This window comes from Sinocyclocheilus grahami, unplaced genomic scaffold, assembly GCF_001515645.1.
Source record: "Sinocyclocheilus grahami isolate Dianchi unplaced genomic scaffold, SAMN03320097.WGS_v1.1 scaffold838.1, whole genome shotgun sequence".
Taxonomy (NCBI): domain Eukaryota; kingdom Metazoa; phylum Chordata; class Actinopteri; order Cypriniformes; family Cyprinidae; genus Sinocyclocheilus; species Sinocyclocheilus grahami.
The window spans coordinates 405,964-420,479 of NW_015506017.1; the positions used below are offsets into that span (position 1 = coordinate 405,964).

Sequence of the window (14,516 nt, forward strand, 5' to 3'; positions counted from 1 at the left end):
GTACCTAACTAGTCTTCTACCATGCTACAATCCATCACGCTCCCTAAGGTCGCAAAACTCTGGACTTTTTTGTAGTACCTAGGATAGCAAAGTCCACTAAAGGAGGTAGAGCTTTTTCGCATTTGGTTCCCAAACTCTGGAATACCCTTCCTGATAACGTTCGGGGCTCAGACACACTCTCTCTGTTTAAATCTAGATTAAAGACACATCTCTTTTGCCAAGCATTCAAATAATGCATCTCATAATCTTGTACTGCAGTTATATCTGATCAAATGCACATTATTATTCTTTAGTTTGGGTTAAACAAATAAATTTTGCTTGGTTGGAACAGCAGCTACGCTAATTATGTCTCTATTTGTTTCTCTGTTTTTGCCACGAGATTGACATCCCGTGGTAACTAGGATTTACACAAGCTTCAGTCTGGATCCAGAACACTTGAGAAGAGATGATGCCAACCCCTCAGAGGACCTCAGATGATGCAAACCCTGAAACAACATACAGAACTACCACATTTTGCTATAAGTTTGATTGCATCATATAATAATTGCTGTTAATAGTGTTCATCGTCTGTTTGATTATGTCTTTAATTGATTTTTCTGTACATTTCTGCCATATGTACATTAACTGACAGTCACCACTGATAAGCTACCACTAAATATTGTAGGAACCTAATTTGCTGTAAAGTTGCTTTGCAACGATTTGTATCGTAAAAAGTGCTATACAAATAAACTTGAATTGAATTGAACTGAATTGAATAAGATACCCAGATTACATAACATGTCACAGTTAATTGCATATTTTGTCAGATTATTTAGACAAATAATAAACAAAAGGATAAGGAATCATACAATCAGGATTCTAAAATTAACAATTTCAGGTCATCGACAACACCACGAGTACACATTGAACAATAAGCATGTCCCAGGCCCAGTCAGGTTCATCACTTGATCAGGTCCCCTTGAAACATTTCCATTGTGGTCTGTGCTATTTGCAACACGTTTCTGAATTTGGTTGCGTTGTGAGTTGCGTTGCAGCATTGCTGTCAAACTGATAAAGATGTTTTCTTAATTTGCTGGTGTATTATTCTATTTGCGAGAATTTAATTGAATTTTTTCCCCATTGCAGTGCGTTGAGCTCTCTCGGCCACCGTAGATATGTTTGCTATAACGTCCACAGAATCATTTGGCACAAAATAATGAGCTGGAAATACGTAGTAGGCACCACAGTGTCAGACTACATGCGCACAGGCTATACATAGATAATTTTCCATCAATCAAAGAGTTTTATATGACAAGCAAGAGTAATTTCAGATCTGAGTGCTTGAGACAGCTTAATATTCACTTAATTTGTATCGGTGAAGACCAGGCCCTTGGTTTCAGTTCAAAGGCTCTTATGGATTGTATGTAGACTGAACTGACTGACACTGATACATCTAAAATTGTACAATTGTCTGGCTTCAAATGTCACACCAGCAGAGTCAGTCGCAGATGGAGTTTCTTTACCTCTAGTACTAAATGACCACTCATCAAGATCGCTTCTTTGAAGTTTTGAGACGGTTAAAAAAAACGCTATTGGGAACAATTCAGCAAAAGTTCTTGTGCATTGAGGCAGAAAGAGAGTTTGAAGTTTATCATCCCTGAGGCACTCCTGAAAAACTGTGCTATAGAGTTACTTTAGAAAGGCATCCGTCAAGAGGAATTAACTTTAAATGCTTGGTGTGCTTGCTCAATTGGATGTATAGTGCATTCAGGGAGCAACAAAATCTCATCAAGACTGCACCACTGCGTTGACTCCATTAATGAGATGACGAGCGGAGAAAATAACACCACCAATCACAGAGCTCAAATTACAATTTACAAGATTCATTGACTAAACCAGGTGAAACCTCATTTGGAACACACTGATATTTCTATAATGCAATATAACAGATCTTCACATACTTAGAAGGTCTTTAAACTGTAATATATTTTCCATTTCTCTGTTACGGAGTAACAGATGTAACTCAATTAAAGCTCTATTTTTAGCCACAGCTAGTTCAAATCATACATTAGTCTACAAATTGTCAAAGTTTAATTTGTTTTGTAAATTATGCACTTGAGTTTTTAATATCTGTGCAATGCTTTCAATCTTTGCAGAATCTTTAAGAAGGAATTACAGAACAGCTACAGTATGGCCTTGCTGGTTTGAAATGCAGTGATGAATGATATTTGCATACGATTTTATGACAGTTTTGTTATTTGAGCTCATATGATTTTGTTCTCTTGGCACATTCATTTCAGATTAAAAAAATGTGGTCTCACTTACAGAAAGACTATACATTACTTTTGGGGAAGAAAAAAAAAACTCACAATATGTGCATCTTATTACAAAATGCTACACTGATTTTGAGAAGGAAACATCTATGACAAGGTGTGTGATATGTACCACCTACAATTATATTGTACTTGTTTTAATGATGAATATGCTGACATTGGATGGATTCTGTCACTCAATTTACAAAATAATTTTTTTTTATTTAAAAAAAGCACCCTGATAGTCCGTCGTCACCAATTGAGTTCAATGGAACTAACGACCATAGTTAGCCAACGATGCCACCTTTTGGGAAACTCACCCTTGTTTGGGACTAAAAATATTTTTTTTTTTATTTTTTTATTTATGTATTAATATTAATTAGAGTTTATAGAACTGGAAGCTTATAATAAATGCATGTAAATAAGCAGAGAAATTTAAACATGTATCTCACGCTGAAGAAAAAAAAAAAGTTATCCAACACCTATCACCCATGTGAAAAATGAATGGCCCCTTTAAACTTAAAACCTGGTTGTGCAACTTTTATCAGCAATAACTGCAGCCAAATAATGCTGGAGATCAGTTATTCACAGCACTGTGGTCAAATTTTGGCCTCTTCTTTGCCAAATTGCTTTAGTTCAGCCACATTGGATTTTTGTGCATGAATTGGCCATTTAAGGTCCTGCCACAGCATCTTAATAGGGTTCAAGTAAGGACTCTGACTAGGCCTCTCCAAAACTTTATTATTTATTATAGACTGAAGACCGGACACTCTCCTTTAGGATTTTCTAGTAAGGTTAGCAGTGGTTTTCACCTCGCAACTACCTCCATGAATGCCATTTTTGGTCAGTATATTTCAAATAGTGGAGTCATGAACAGTGATCATTAGTGATGCAAGAGAGGCCTGCAGTTCCCCTTGGGTCTTCTGTGACTTCCCGAATTGCACTGTGCTCTTGGAGAAATTTTGGTGATAATGGAAATAATGGCTCTCACTGTAGTTCTTTAGAGTCCAAGAACCTTTGTAATCCTTCCCAGACTGATGTATTTCAATTTCCTTCTTTGTCATTATTTCTGGAGTTTCTTTCAGCTTTCGCATATTGTGTTACTGGGTATGACCTTTTAACCAAATTCTTGCTGTTGAAAAGTTCTAGTTAAGTGTTGATTTAATTGAACAGGGCTGGCAGTAACCAGGCTTGGTTGCATCTAGTTCAGCTGAACCCCATTATGAATGCAGTGCACTTTCATAGATTTGGGAATTAGTAACTACAGGGGCAAATACATTTTTACACAGGCCCAGTTGGTAATAGATAACTGTTTTGTTTAATAAATAATTAAATAAATATTTTGTGTTTACCCAACTTACCTGTGTTTTATGTTAGATTTACATAAGCATGACAAATATGCAAAAAACAAGAAATCAGGATTTGGGAAAACACTTTTATTTAACTGTATTTTGATCTGGAATTGCCAGTTTTTGATGGGATTAAAATCCGTGGGCTAAAGAGTGACTCATTAGGACAGTAAATAGACACCAACTACTGATGGTACTGATGGTTTTAGTTTCATATTTAAAGTTCATTTAAAAAATAAATTTAATATCCAAATATTCATTGAAAAAAAATATTAATTTGGAATTATTTATGTATTCATGCCACCTCTGAGCTACATTAAACAGTCTAAAATCATAGAAAATATTGTGATGCTCTTTGTCAATATTGCACACCCCTAATCTATATATTCATAAAATGAATTGTCTTATTTTTTTGTCGAAATTAGTCTCTAAACATATAATTTAACTATACTATGAAAAAAAATGTTTTTGAAGAGACTTTTTTCATAAGTCAACAACAATTTTGCAGCAAGCTTGAACTGTTTGGGCACTATCCATTCATTTGTATTGAGACTGACTGTAATAAAACTCAAAAAATGTATGGTCTGGTCTTTGCATGTGAAGTACTCACCCACAGCCAGTAAGGGCTGGTAGTGGTTGATGTTCTTGGTGGTAAGTGGAGGGCACATCCGTAGGGAGAATGGGGGCAAGGGCAGGCCAGACAGCAGGCCTGTCAACATGAACTTCAGATGTACTTCCTGTTGACCTGCCAGAGGTCGTGGGGAGTCCACTCCAGAAATCAGACAGTGACCTGGAATAGGGACAGATTACATAATTGATCCAACACCATATCAAATGAAACAACAAGCTCTTTAAGGGCAAATGAGAGAAGGTGACAATTAAATCCAGTTCACGAAAGACCAGGTTTGCTTTGCTCATTTGAAATGAAAGGATCTGATCTACTATTCAGTCATATTCACATAACCACACAAACCATTTACTGAAACTAAACTAAATAATTCAGCAATCTCAATGGTATGGAGCACAGCAGGTGTTCCAGAAGTAAAAATAGAATTGCTGGGTTTGACAAACTTTGCAAGGTTCACACAATCATGTCTTGATACAGGACTGCAAGAACCTCAAATATCCTGGCTTGTTTTTGCCAGATATTCCTCAAGCACAACTGCATAGTTTACATTTGTAATATTTAGTTCAGTTTCTGTTTCCATTGCAATTTACTTTTTGCAATTTACCTTTTTTACTTGAGTGTGTATGTTCCCGTTTCCTTTATTCCAGTGTCTAGTTTGCTCCTATGGTTTTTAATTGTTAATTAATTGTGTTCACCTGTCTCTTGTTAATTTACACCATTATCCTGTGTATATATTGCCCTCAGTTTGTTCAATAGTATTTTTTGGGGGGGTTGAATTATTTTCATTTGGCGCTTTTCCACTGCATGGTACGGCTCAGCATGGCACGGCTTGGCTCAGTTTGCATTTCCACTGAAGTTAAATATCGCTTTAGAGTGGGTGTGACCTCCTGAAAATCTTTTTCATTCCACGTCGTCCCATCAAGCTCTCGCTGGATCCGCTCCTCGGCTATCAATGACAGGAACGTCTGTACTTACTCAACAGACCATGAAACAGCCATTATTTTGTTGTTTAAAAAAAGGTGCACTCGTTCGAAACTGTTGTGTTAGTTCAAAAAAAAGTTGTGATCGATCCTCGCTGGCTGTGCTGATTTAATCTAGCCAGTCTAGTGTCTCGTGTCACAAGTTCAATGACACAGGTAGTGCCGATTCTCTCCGGAAAATCAGTGATCAGCAGGGTTTACACGTCACATTTTGGCAACATTACGGCTCGCTTGGAACCTCAGCCAGAGGTGGTACTGAAAAAAGTACCACGTACCAGGTACTGTACAGTGAAAAACCCCCCAAAAGCGAGCCATGTCGTACCGTACCATGCAGTGGAAAAGCGCCATTTGTTTCTGTCAAGAATAAATATTAAAAAAAGATTTTAAAGAATTGTTTGCTTGTGCTCAAATGTGCTTGATTCGTAATATTGTGTGTTGTTAACTGGATGATCCACAACTGGACATATATATATATATATATATATATAGACATATATATATATATGAAGAGTTCATTAGCAAAAACCGATAAAGGCCACTTTTTAAAAAAAACTACCTGATTGCCGTGCATTATTCTCCACATATAGCGCGATCTGAACCCTAAACACGTTTTGTCAAAAAAGTCGGTTTTGTCCACTTTCAAGGCATCGCGAATTCACGTTTTACTGCAAAAGCCGACAAGCACCCTTGTTGTTTTTGAACAGAAGCCGATAAGTCCGTTTTAGCGAATCAGCGCGCTGTATTCAGGTCAGGTGACAAGGCTACTTTCACTTTGAAAAGACGTTCTAGCTGAGAGGAGTTTCGTCAAAGCTGACTAAGGCCCCGCCCACACGAATCTGGCATTTTGGTAGAGTGAAACCGATATTTTTTGAAACCGGGTCCCAGAGTGGATAAATCTGAAAACGCAGCCCTTGTGTTTTTGTGTGGACAGCGAATCCGTATATTTTCTGAAACGATGACGTCATCAGCCCACGTCTCGCCCCTAGTCAGACACAGCTACGTCACGTAACAGCAACAAAAACATGAACAGCAACAAATCTTTTTTATTAACTAACATTAACACAGATTAATAAATATATTGTTCCATGTTCGTTTGTATACCGCGCAAGGTTTATGCGCATAGTCCAAGCCTTCTCCGTTTTTAGTGTATCTCTGTGGCAGAATTACAGCGCCACATGCTGGTCTGGCATGTATACTACATCGTTTTGTGGCAGTTTCGTGTGGACGCTGTAGCGTCTTGACCACTCCAACACACAATATATATTTTGTTAGCTAGATTTCACAAATACTTTGTAACACCCCAGGACGCCGAACAAGACCCTGGTTTCATGGTAACCCGATACATTTACAACCTTGTGGAATGCGAGCCGACTCTTAGCTGCATTCTCAAAAGTGATTGAGGATGGATAATTTCGACGAACTTGATGAAAGCTTAAATGTTTTTACGGAACCTTGCAAAAGCAGCGTGTTACAATGGTGAGGGAAAAGCTCTGTGTCTTGCGTGTAATCACATCCATACGGTTTATGATCACAACAACAACAACAATTTGTCAGGCATCTGCATTGTCATCTGAGGAGATTACAAAGATGAAATGAGTGTTTTTTAAAACTCTAAAACATGAAATGGAGTTGTCTGCTTTTGCTATAAAACTAACTTTTAATATGTAAAACAAAACATACTTTCAATTAACTTTAATTTTGTAAATTACCTGTATTTGTTTAAGTTATTATTACTTAATCAAAACAACCCAACTGCAGTTTGATTGATATTACTTGTAATGCTCAATTTAAAAAAAAACTATTTCTGGAAGAAAAAAAAGAAAAAAAACGGTTAATAAAAGTTATCGGTTTTTGCAAATGAACTCTTCATATATACTGAACAAAATTATAAATGCAACACTTTTGTTTTTGCCCCCATTTTTCATGAGTTGAACTCAAAGATCTAAGACTTTTTCTATGTACACAAAAGGCCTATTTCTCTCAAATATTGTTCACAAATCTGTGTTAGTGAGCACTTCTCCTTTGCCGAGATAATCCATCCACCTCACAGGTGTGGCATATCAAGTGTTGTGCTTATAATTTTGTTCAGTATATCTATATATATATATATAGATATACTGAGCAGAACATTACATGAAACATTGGCATAAATTCTTGTAAAGATAAGCAAAATTTATAATAAATTAATTGCAAATGAATTCATAATAAACAATAGTCCATATCTTACATAGTGCTGTTTTTAATTTGAAAGCATCAGTCTTCATTTACTCCACTGCATTCTTTAAAATACTCTTTTTGTGATCCATGGAAAAAAGAAAGTCATACAGGTTTAAAACTCTTCTTCTAAACCCTGAAAGCCCACCATTGCTCATGCACAGAACACAAGAAAAAGCACTCTTAAAAGCTGTTTAATGCATATGATTAAAAACATAACATGAGATAAACCAGACCACAGACTATGAGTGTTATCAGGGTTTGCTTCTAAAAGGAAAAATAAGCCTCTTGCTGACAAAGACAGATAGCAGAGTGTGGCCTCAGGTTCATCCATCTGAATATTTCTCCTCAAGTCAAAGGCAGGAGAATGAAGCTTGAGACTCTTGAAATGTGGTATATCTAGAAGCCAGAAAGAATGCGTGTGTGTATGTGGGAGGATGACTATCTTACCTATCATCGTATTCAAAGAAAGATCCGGGATGCATTTTTGATTCTGATGTAAAGGTGTCCCACAGAAATTCACAGGAGAATACAAAGGAGGCCAGCCAGAACTGAGAAAAAAAAGTACTGTAGGTAAATCTCACAAACAAACAAACAAATTATATATATATATATATATATATATATTAGTGCTGTCAAAATTAGCACGTTAACGCAGGCGATTAATATTTTCAGTTATTTTTAACGTGTTACAAATATTTAACGCAAGGGCGGAGCTAGGGTTGGCCACCCCACTCACAACTGCTGCTTCTGTCTCTTTTTTCTTGACAAGAATAGCATTTATTTAGACGCAGAACGTCTTTACGACCGCATCAAATGGGAGACTGTTCAGTCACGCACTCCAACTTCACCTCAGTGCCAGAACTGCGGTCAGATGAGATGTTCTCAGGCCTTATGTCCAGGGCAGGACTTAGGGGGCTTGGGGCCCCTGGGCTTGAGGTTATGTTTGGGCCCTATACCTATACACTACAAATGCCCTCAGCTAGAAAATCATTATGTAGTAACACAAAATACACAAAAATTAACCCTGAAAACCCTGAAATTACACTGAGCAAAAAAGACAGATATATCAGTATTATAAAAATGTATTGTCATAGCCAATGTTTCCTCTAAGCTGCACGCGTGCACAGCCACACACTTCTTACAGTTTTGCTCAGCAAGAAAAACAATTAGAGGCAACATTGGTCATAGCCTATATGTGTCCTCTTATGTCAAATTCTTAAATTTAATCAATAAATCCAATCCAAATAAAAAGACATGTTGGCTATTAACAATCAAATGAAATCACTATCAACAAAATCCATAGATAGATTCTGCATAAATTATGTTAAGTTTAAATATACAATTTTAATGTCGAAATATTAAATGATTGCAAAATGAAATAAGATACTTTTTAAAATTGGAAATTTCACCCGCCAGTAGGTGGCAGTGAGTAACTGTCTTAAAGAAGCCCCTTTCATACTGTGCGTTGATTCCGAAAAATTACTGTAGTGCCTTCTGTGTGAACGCAAACACTTCCCGGAATGGGGACCTGGTAACAGTGCCGGGATCAGTCCCGGAATGAGCCCTGTGTGAACAAAAGCCAGGACCAATGCCGTAAAGGGTGTGTTGTAGTGATGACACATGTTATCATGTGACTCGTTTACCAGGTGTTTTGAAGGCAGATCAACGTTCACAACGAAAAAATATGCGCAAACTGTAATGAAGCAGAGATCAGGGAGCTCCTCACTATCCGCGCTGAAGCTGAGATCATTCGCCAGCTTAGTGAAACGGAACACGTCACATTCCACTTCACATCGTAATGTCACGTGTCTTTATGGGATGTGTGTGAACGCACAGATTCCAGAAAATCACTGGCAGTGTGAATGAACCAAAATCAAACGATCCTGGAACAAATCACGGAACACATTATCCGTGTGTTTTCCGGAATCTCTGTGAAAGGGGCTTTTCAGTGAGTTGAATAATTAAATAAACTGATTCGCTTAAAATGCTAATTGATTTAACTTCACAAATAACTGTACTTATAGTCTGATTGAATCATTTACTGGTCCGTGTAACACTGAGGAACAAAACACTGTGTTGCTTGGAAAGACAACTTTCTTCTGTTCTTCTGTTTGTTCTATTTTCTTTTAGACGGAGCAAAATGGAATTTTGTGTCTGAAAGTTACTCAATAACTTGTTGTTTATTGTATATTTGCGATCGTGCAGATATTCAGAAAAACAGGCCTATTGTTCGTATAATTGGCTAACTCCCATATCATAGGCATAAGTTATAAAACAGAAACTCTTTAAATGGCGAATTATAATTATTTTTTTTTATAATTTTGATGACATTTCTGCCCCACTATGTGAGATGGCAGTGAGATGGGAGAGAGTGCTAAAAACTCTTCAGATCGCATAATTTAGTGGAACATTAATAGAATCATCCTTTGTAAAGAAATGAGGTGTGAACATATGAGAATTTATCATTATCTTTCTAAATGTGAGCTCTTTCGTGCTAAAGGCTTAATGGAGCTGTTTAAAGGGATCAAATGATGCTTTTTTAAAGATCATTATTTGGTGTAACAGAATATTAAATAATATAAAAAACACATTATTTTTCAAATACTGTACATTATTGTAGGTCCTCTATGCCCCGCCTCTCTAAAACGCTTCGTTTTCTACAAAGTCCCTCCTTCCGACAAGTGCAGTCTGCTCTGATTGGCCAGCTGACCCAGTGCATTGTGATTGGCCGAACACCGCAAGCACTCGTCGGAAATGTAACGCCACTTACCATAATCACGAGCTTCATGCGTGACAGACACAGTGATGAAGCTGGTATGTGTGCAGTTCACAAGCCACGGTTAAGACAGCTGACACTCCAGCTCGCTCTCTCGCTCTCTCTCTCTCTCTCTCTCTCTCTCTCTCTCTCTCTCTCTCTCACTCCAAAGAGAAAGGAAAACTTGAAATCGCATCATATGACCCCTTTAAAGTAGCCATGTGATCAATCGGTGCAGTCGTGATTCAATAGTCCTTCTTCTATGTGAAATAATCATAAATACCAGTTTATGCTGTTTGATAATGGCCTTGAAGGTCATAGTTGGAAGCTGTTTATGCTGGAAGCAGTTTTAAAAGTTGTCTAATAGAGTCTAATAAATGTTCAAATTGATAGCTCTCAATTATACTGTAATGTTGAATGGCTATAGTCAATGGTTAAATATGGGGGGGGGGGGCAATTTCATAGAGACATCAGTAGTACTGGTATCAGTGATACTTGCCTTCAGTCATAAAAAAAAGATACCATTAAACAAATATTAAAAAATATACTGTCCTTATGTTGTTTCTACATGAATTTGAAGATTGAATGCGAAATTACTCCAATATAAAAGTATATTTAACAACTTTCATGTTAGAAAAAAATGTGTAATTAGTTAGTTTTTTTTTTTTTAACCAATTGACAGCATTAATATATGGGGCATGTTCTTGACTTGTACTTTTAGGAACTGACTGCAAAATATCCCATCAGTAAAAATATATTCTAAATAACAGTTCTGAAAACTAACACCATTGGTTGAGTCAGAAAGTAACATGTTAAATACGTCAGATTAATTAAATTATAAAATGTGGTAATTAAAACAGCATAAAATTGATGCTCCAAGAAGTTATATCAAGCAAAGTAAGCAAAGCCTTCATTATAGTATTATTTTTAAATCTGCTAATTCTACAATATAAATCAGTTCTACCATCAGGTTTTATTACTTTTTTTTATTGACTGTCAATGTGATACTAAAGAACATTTTAATAAGATACATTATATTCATACTTGGATATGTTTAAATAACTGTACCTCAGGCTGGATGAAGGTTTACTGGCATGAGCTTTGAGCTCCCACAGCATTACCCTTCCATCACTGACTACCAGGGCGGCACTGTTCTCATTGACAGGACAGATCACCACTCGATAGGGCCGCACTGTCTTAGTCACACGGATGGCGTCACACTGGGAGCGGAGATCGTATACCAACTCTTGTAGATTCTGCTCTGGATCATTCACTGGAACAACAGAACACATCACATATTTGAGATAAATTACCACACTTCTCATCACAAGTCAAGTAAAAACAGGTAGCAAAGCTTAGTTGCATCCATGTCCGGACTTACCATTGGGTTTGACTGGGCTGCGGCCCATGGGCCCCGCCTTTGTTAGTTTAAATTTGTTTGATTTGTTCGGTTATGCCATTCAGAACTTATTAGCCACATTTCCACTGCGCACGCAAGGGCTAAATGGGCCAGCCCGGGCTAACAGCTTCCTACTACGAAATTCGAGGCCATAATCCAACAGAGTAAACTGGTATTTATGATTATTTCACATAGAAGAAGGATGCACATATTGAATCGCGACTGCGCCGATTAATTTGATTACATGGCTACTTTAAACAGCTCCATTAAGCCTTTAGGCCGAAAGAGCTCACATTTAGAACGATAAAGATAAATTCCCATATGTTCACGCCTAATTTCTTTACAGAGGATGATTCTATATTATATTAATGTTCCACTAAATTATGCGATCTGAAGAGTTTTGAGCACTTTCTCCCATCTCACTGCCATCTCACATAGTGGGGCAGAAATGTCATCAAAATGATTAAAAAAAATATGTATATAAAAATGGCCATTTAATGAGTTTCTGTTTTATAATATATGCCTATGATATGCGAGTTAATCAATCATACAAACTAGAGTCATGTTTTTCTGAATATCTGCATGATCGTAAATATACAATAAACAACAAGTTATTGAGTAACTTTCAGACACAATATAACATTTTGCTCCGTCAAAAAGAAAATAGAACAAACAGCAGAACCACTCTGTCTTTCCAAGCAACACGGTGTTTTGTTCCTCAGTGTTACACGGACCAGTAAATGATTCAATCAGACTATAAGTACAGTCGTTTGCGAAGTTAAATCAATTAGCAATTTAAACGAATCAGTTTAAGTATTCAACTCACTCATTAAGACAGTTACTCGCTGCCACCTACTGGCTGTTGTAGTTTCATATATATATATATATATATATATATATATATATATATATAAAGCTTATTATTTCATTTTACAAACATTTAATATTTCTACATTAAAATGTTATATTTAAACTTAACAATTTATGCAGAATCTATCTATCTATCTATCTATCTATCTATGGATTTTGTTGATAGTGATTTCATTTGATTGTAACTAGCCAACATGTATTTTTATTCGGATTGAATTTATTGATTAAATTTAAGAATCTGACATAAGAGGACACATATAGGCTATGACAATACATTTTAGTAATACTAATACATCTCTGTCTTTTTTCCTCAGTGTAATTTCAGGGTTTTGATCTCTCAAATGAGAGACGACATCCTGTTTATTGTATTATAATGACTATTTAATATTACATCTAAACTTTGACTAGTCTAGACATGTTGCATATTAATTGTACTATATATGAACCTCAAAGCATATTACTTCATAATGATGTACTAGCTGAGGGTATTTGTAGTTTATAGGCCCCCGTCCCCCTAAGTCCTGCCCTGGTTGCAATATACAATTCAAGATGTGCAGTCACAGATGAAGTACATGTCATTTATAAAATATTTAATTAACATGATTATCCAAAAAAGATAATTCCTGTCATTACATTTTCAGTAAAAACTATATTGTGATATGTACAGCTTTATTGTGGAGGATAGATGTAAAGGAATAAAACCTGTCTTGCCTGTTTCATTAGGAGAAGGTGTTGTGGAACGGCACACACGCAGTGTGACGCAACCATTCTCGTGGAGGCAGTAAAGAGCATCTCTCTGGGCACAAGGAATCACCTATACACAAGACAGAAAGCATTAGTCTTCAATGTTTCATGTAAATCATATAAATTCCTAAAATATAAAGTCTTCCAAAAAAAAAGTCTCAGTGTCACGAAAGGCACAAATATGATTAGACGACCTCTACAGCCCTGTTTGTCAGTGGAGACCATGTCAACTAGACGAACCCTAGAGACAGATCCCCTGTAAAGACCTTGTCGGCCAACGGCACAAGACCACGAGTACTAGACGAGACCTCAATCTGACATGCGTTGCAGCCTGGAATTAAACCCCACCATGCTGGTTTCGTGTAGCCAGAGAAGTGGCCCCCCGACTGAGCCTGGTTTCTCCCAACTTCCCAAGGTTTTTTTTCTCCATTTCTGCCACCGATGGAGTTTTGGTTCCTTGCCACTGTCACCTTTGGGGACACAGTTTCTGGCAACATTGTTGACTTGACTGCACAGACACTATTGGAAGAGAACTGAACTGAGCTGGACGATGACATCACCGAATCAACAATGAACTGACTTTATAAAGCGCTATAGAAATAAAGGTGACTTGACTTGAAAAATAAAAGCTACATCGTCAATTTGATGGATTTGTTCTTAATATTTCAAAAATGCATTAAAAAACATTAATGTGCAGGCAACTAAATTTTAATGGCTGTTTCATAACTAAATAAAGGTTCTGACATAACGCAATTTTATATAACATGCATTTTTAACGCTTAAAAGGAATAGTTAGTTCACCAAAAAATGATATTGATGATATATATATATATATATATACAGTGGGTACGGAAAGTATTCAGACCCCCTTAAATTTTTCACTCTTTGTTATATTGCAGCCATTTGCTAAAATCATTTAAGTAAAATGTTTTCCCTCATTAATGTACACACAGCACATTGTATATATATATATATATACACACAGTACATACAAAAGTGCTTCAACTAAGTACTGAGTTAAGAGTATAAATACGTATGCGATGTACTTTTTTTTAATTTTTTCCATTAATAAATTTGCTAAGTTGTCACCAACAGCCTAGAAGAGCAAATTATTTAAATAACTAACTACTTAAATACAAATTAAGTTAAAGGGGTCATATGATGCGATAAAAATTTTTCCTTTCTCTTTGGAGTGTTACAAGCTCTTGGTGCATAAAGAAGATCTGTAAAGTTGCAAAAACTAAAGTCTCAAATCCAAAGAAATATTCTTTATAAAAGTTAAG

General features: G+C 36.4%; 1 protein-coding gene across 1 annotated transcript in view; it reads right to left on the reverse strand.

Annotated features, from left to right (window-relative positions):
- The window catches only part of LOC107562765 (WD repeat-containing protein 11-like), a 163,270-nt gene that overhangs the window by 111,313 nt on the left and 37,441 nt on the right, over positions 1 to 14,516 (reverse strand). Inside the window, exons 7-10 of the mRNA XM_016247483.1 lie at positions 13,201 to 13,303; positions 11,289 to 11,493; positions 7,913 to 8,013; positions 4,251 to 4,430 (exon numbers count right to left, since the gene is read on the reverse strand). Of these exons, the coding sequence (XP_016102969.1) occupies positions 4,251 to 4,430; positions 7,913 to 8,013; positions 11,289 to 11,493; positions 13,201 to 13,303 (589 nt within the window). The remainder of the gene's footprint in view (positions 1 to 4,250; positions 4,431 to 7,912; positions 8,014 to 11,288; positions 11,494 to 13,200; positions 13,304 to 14,516) is intronic.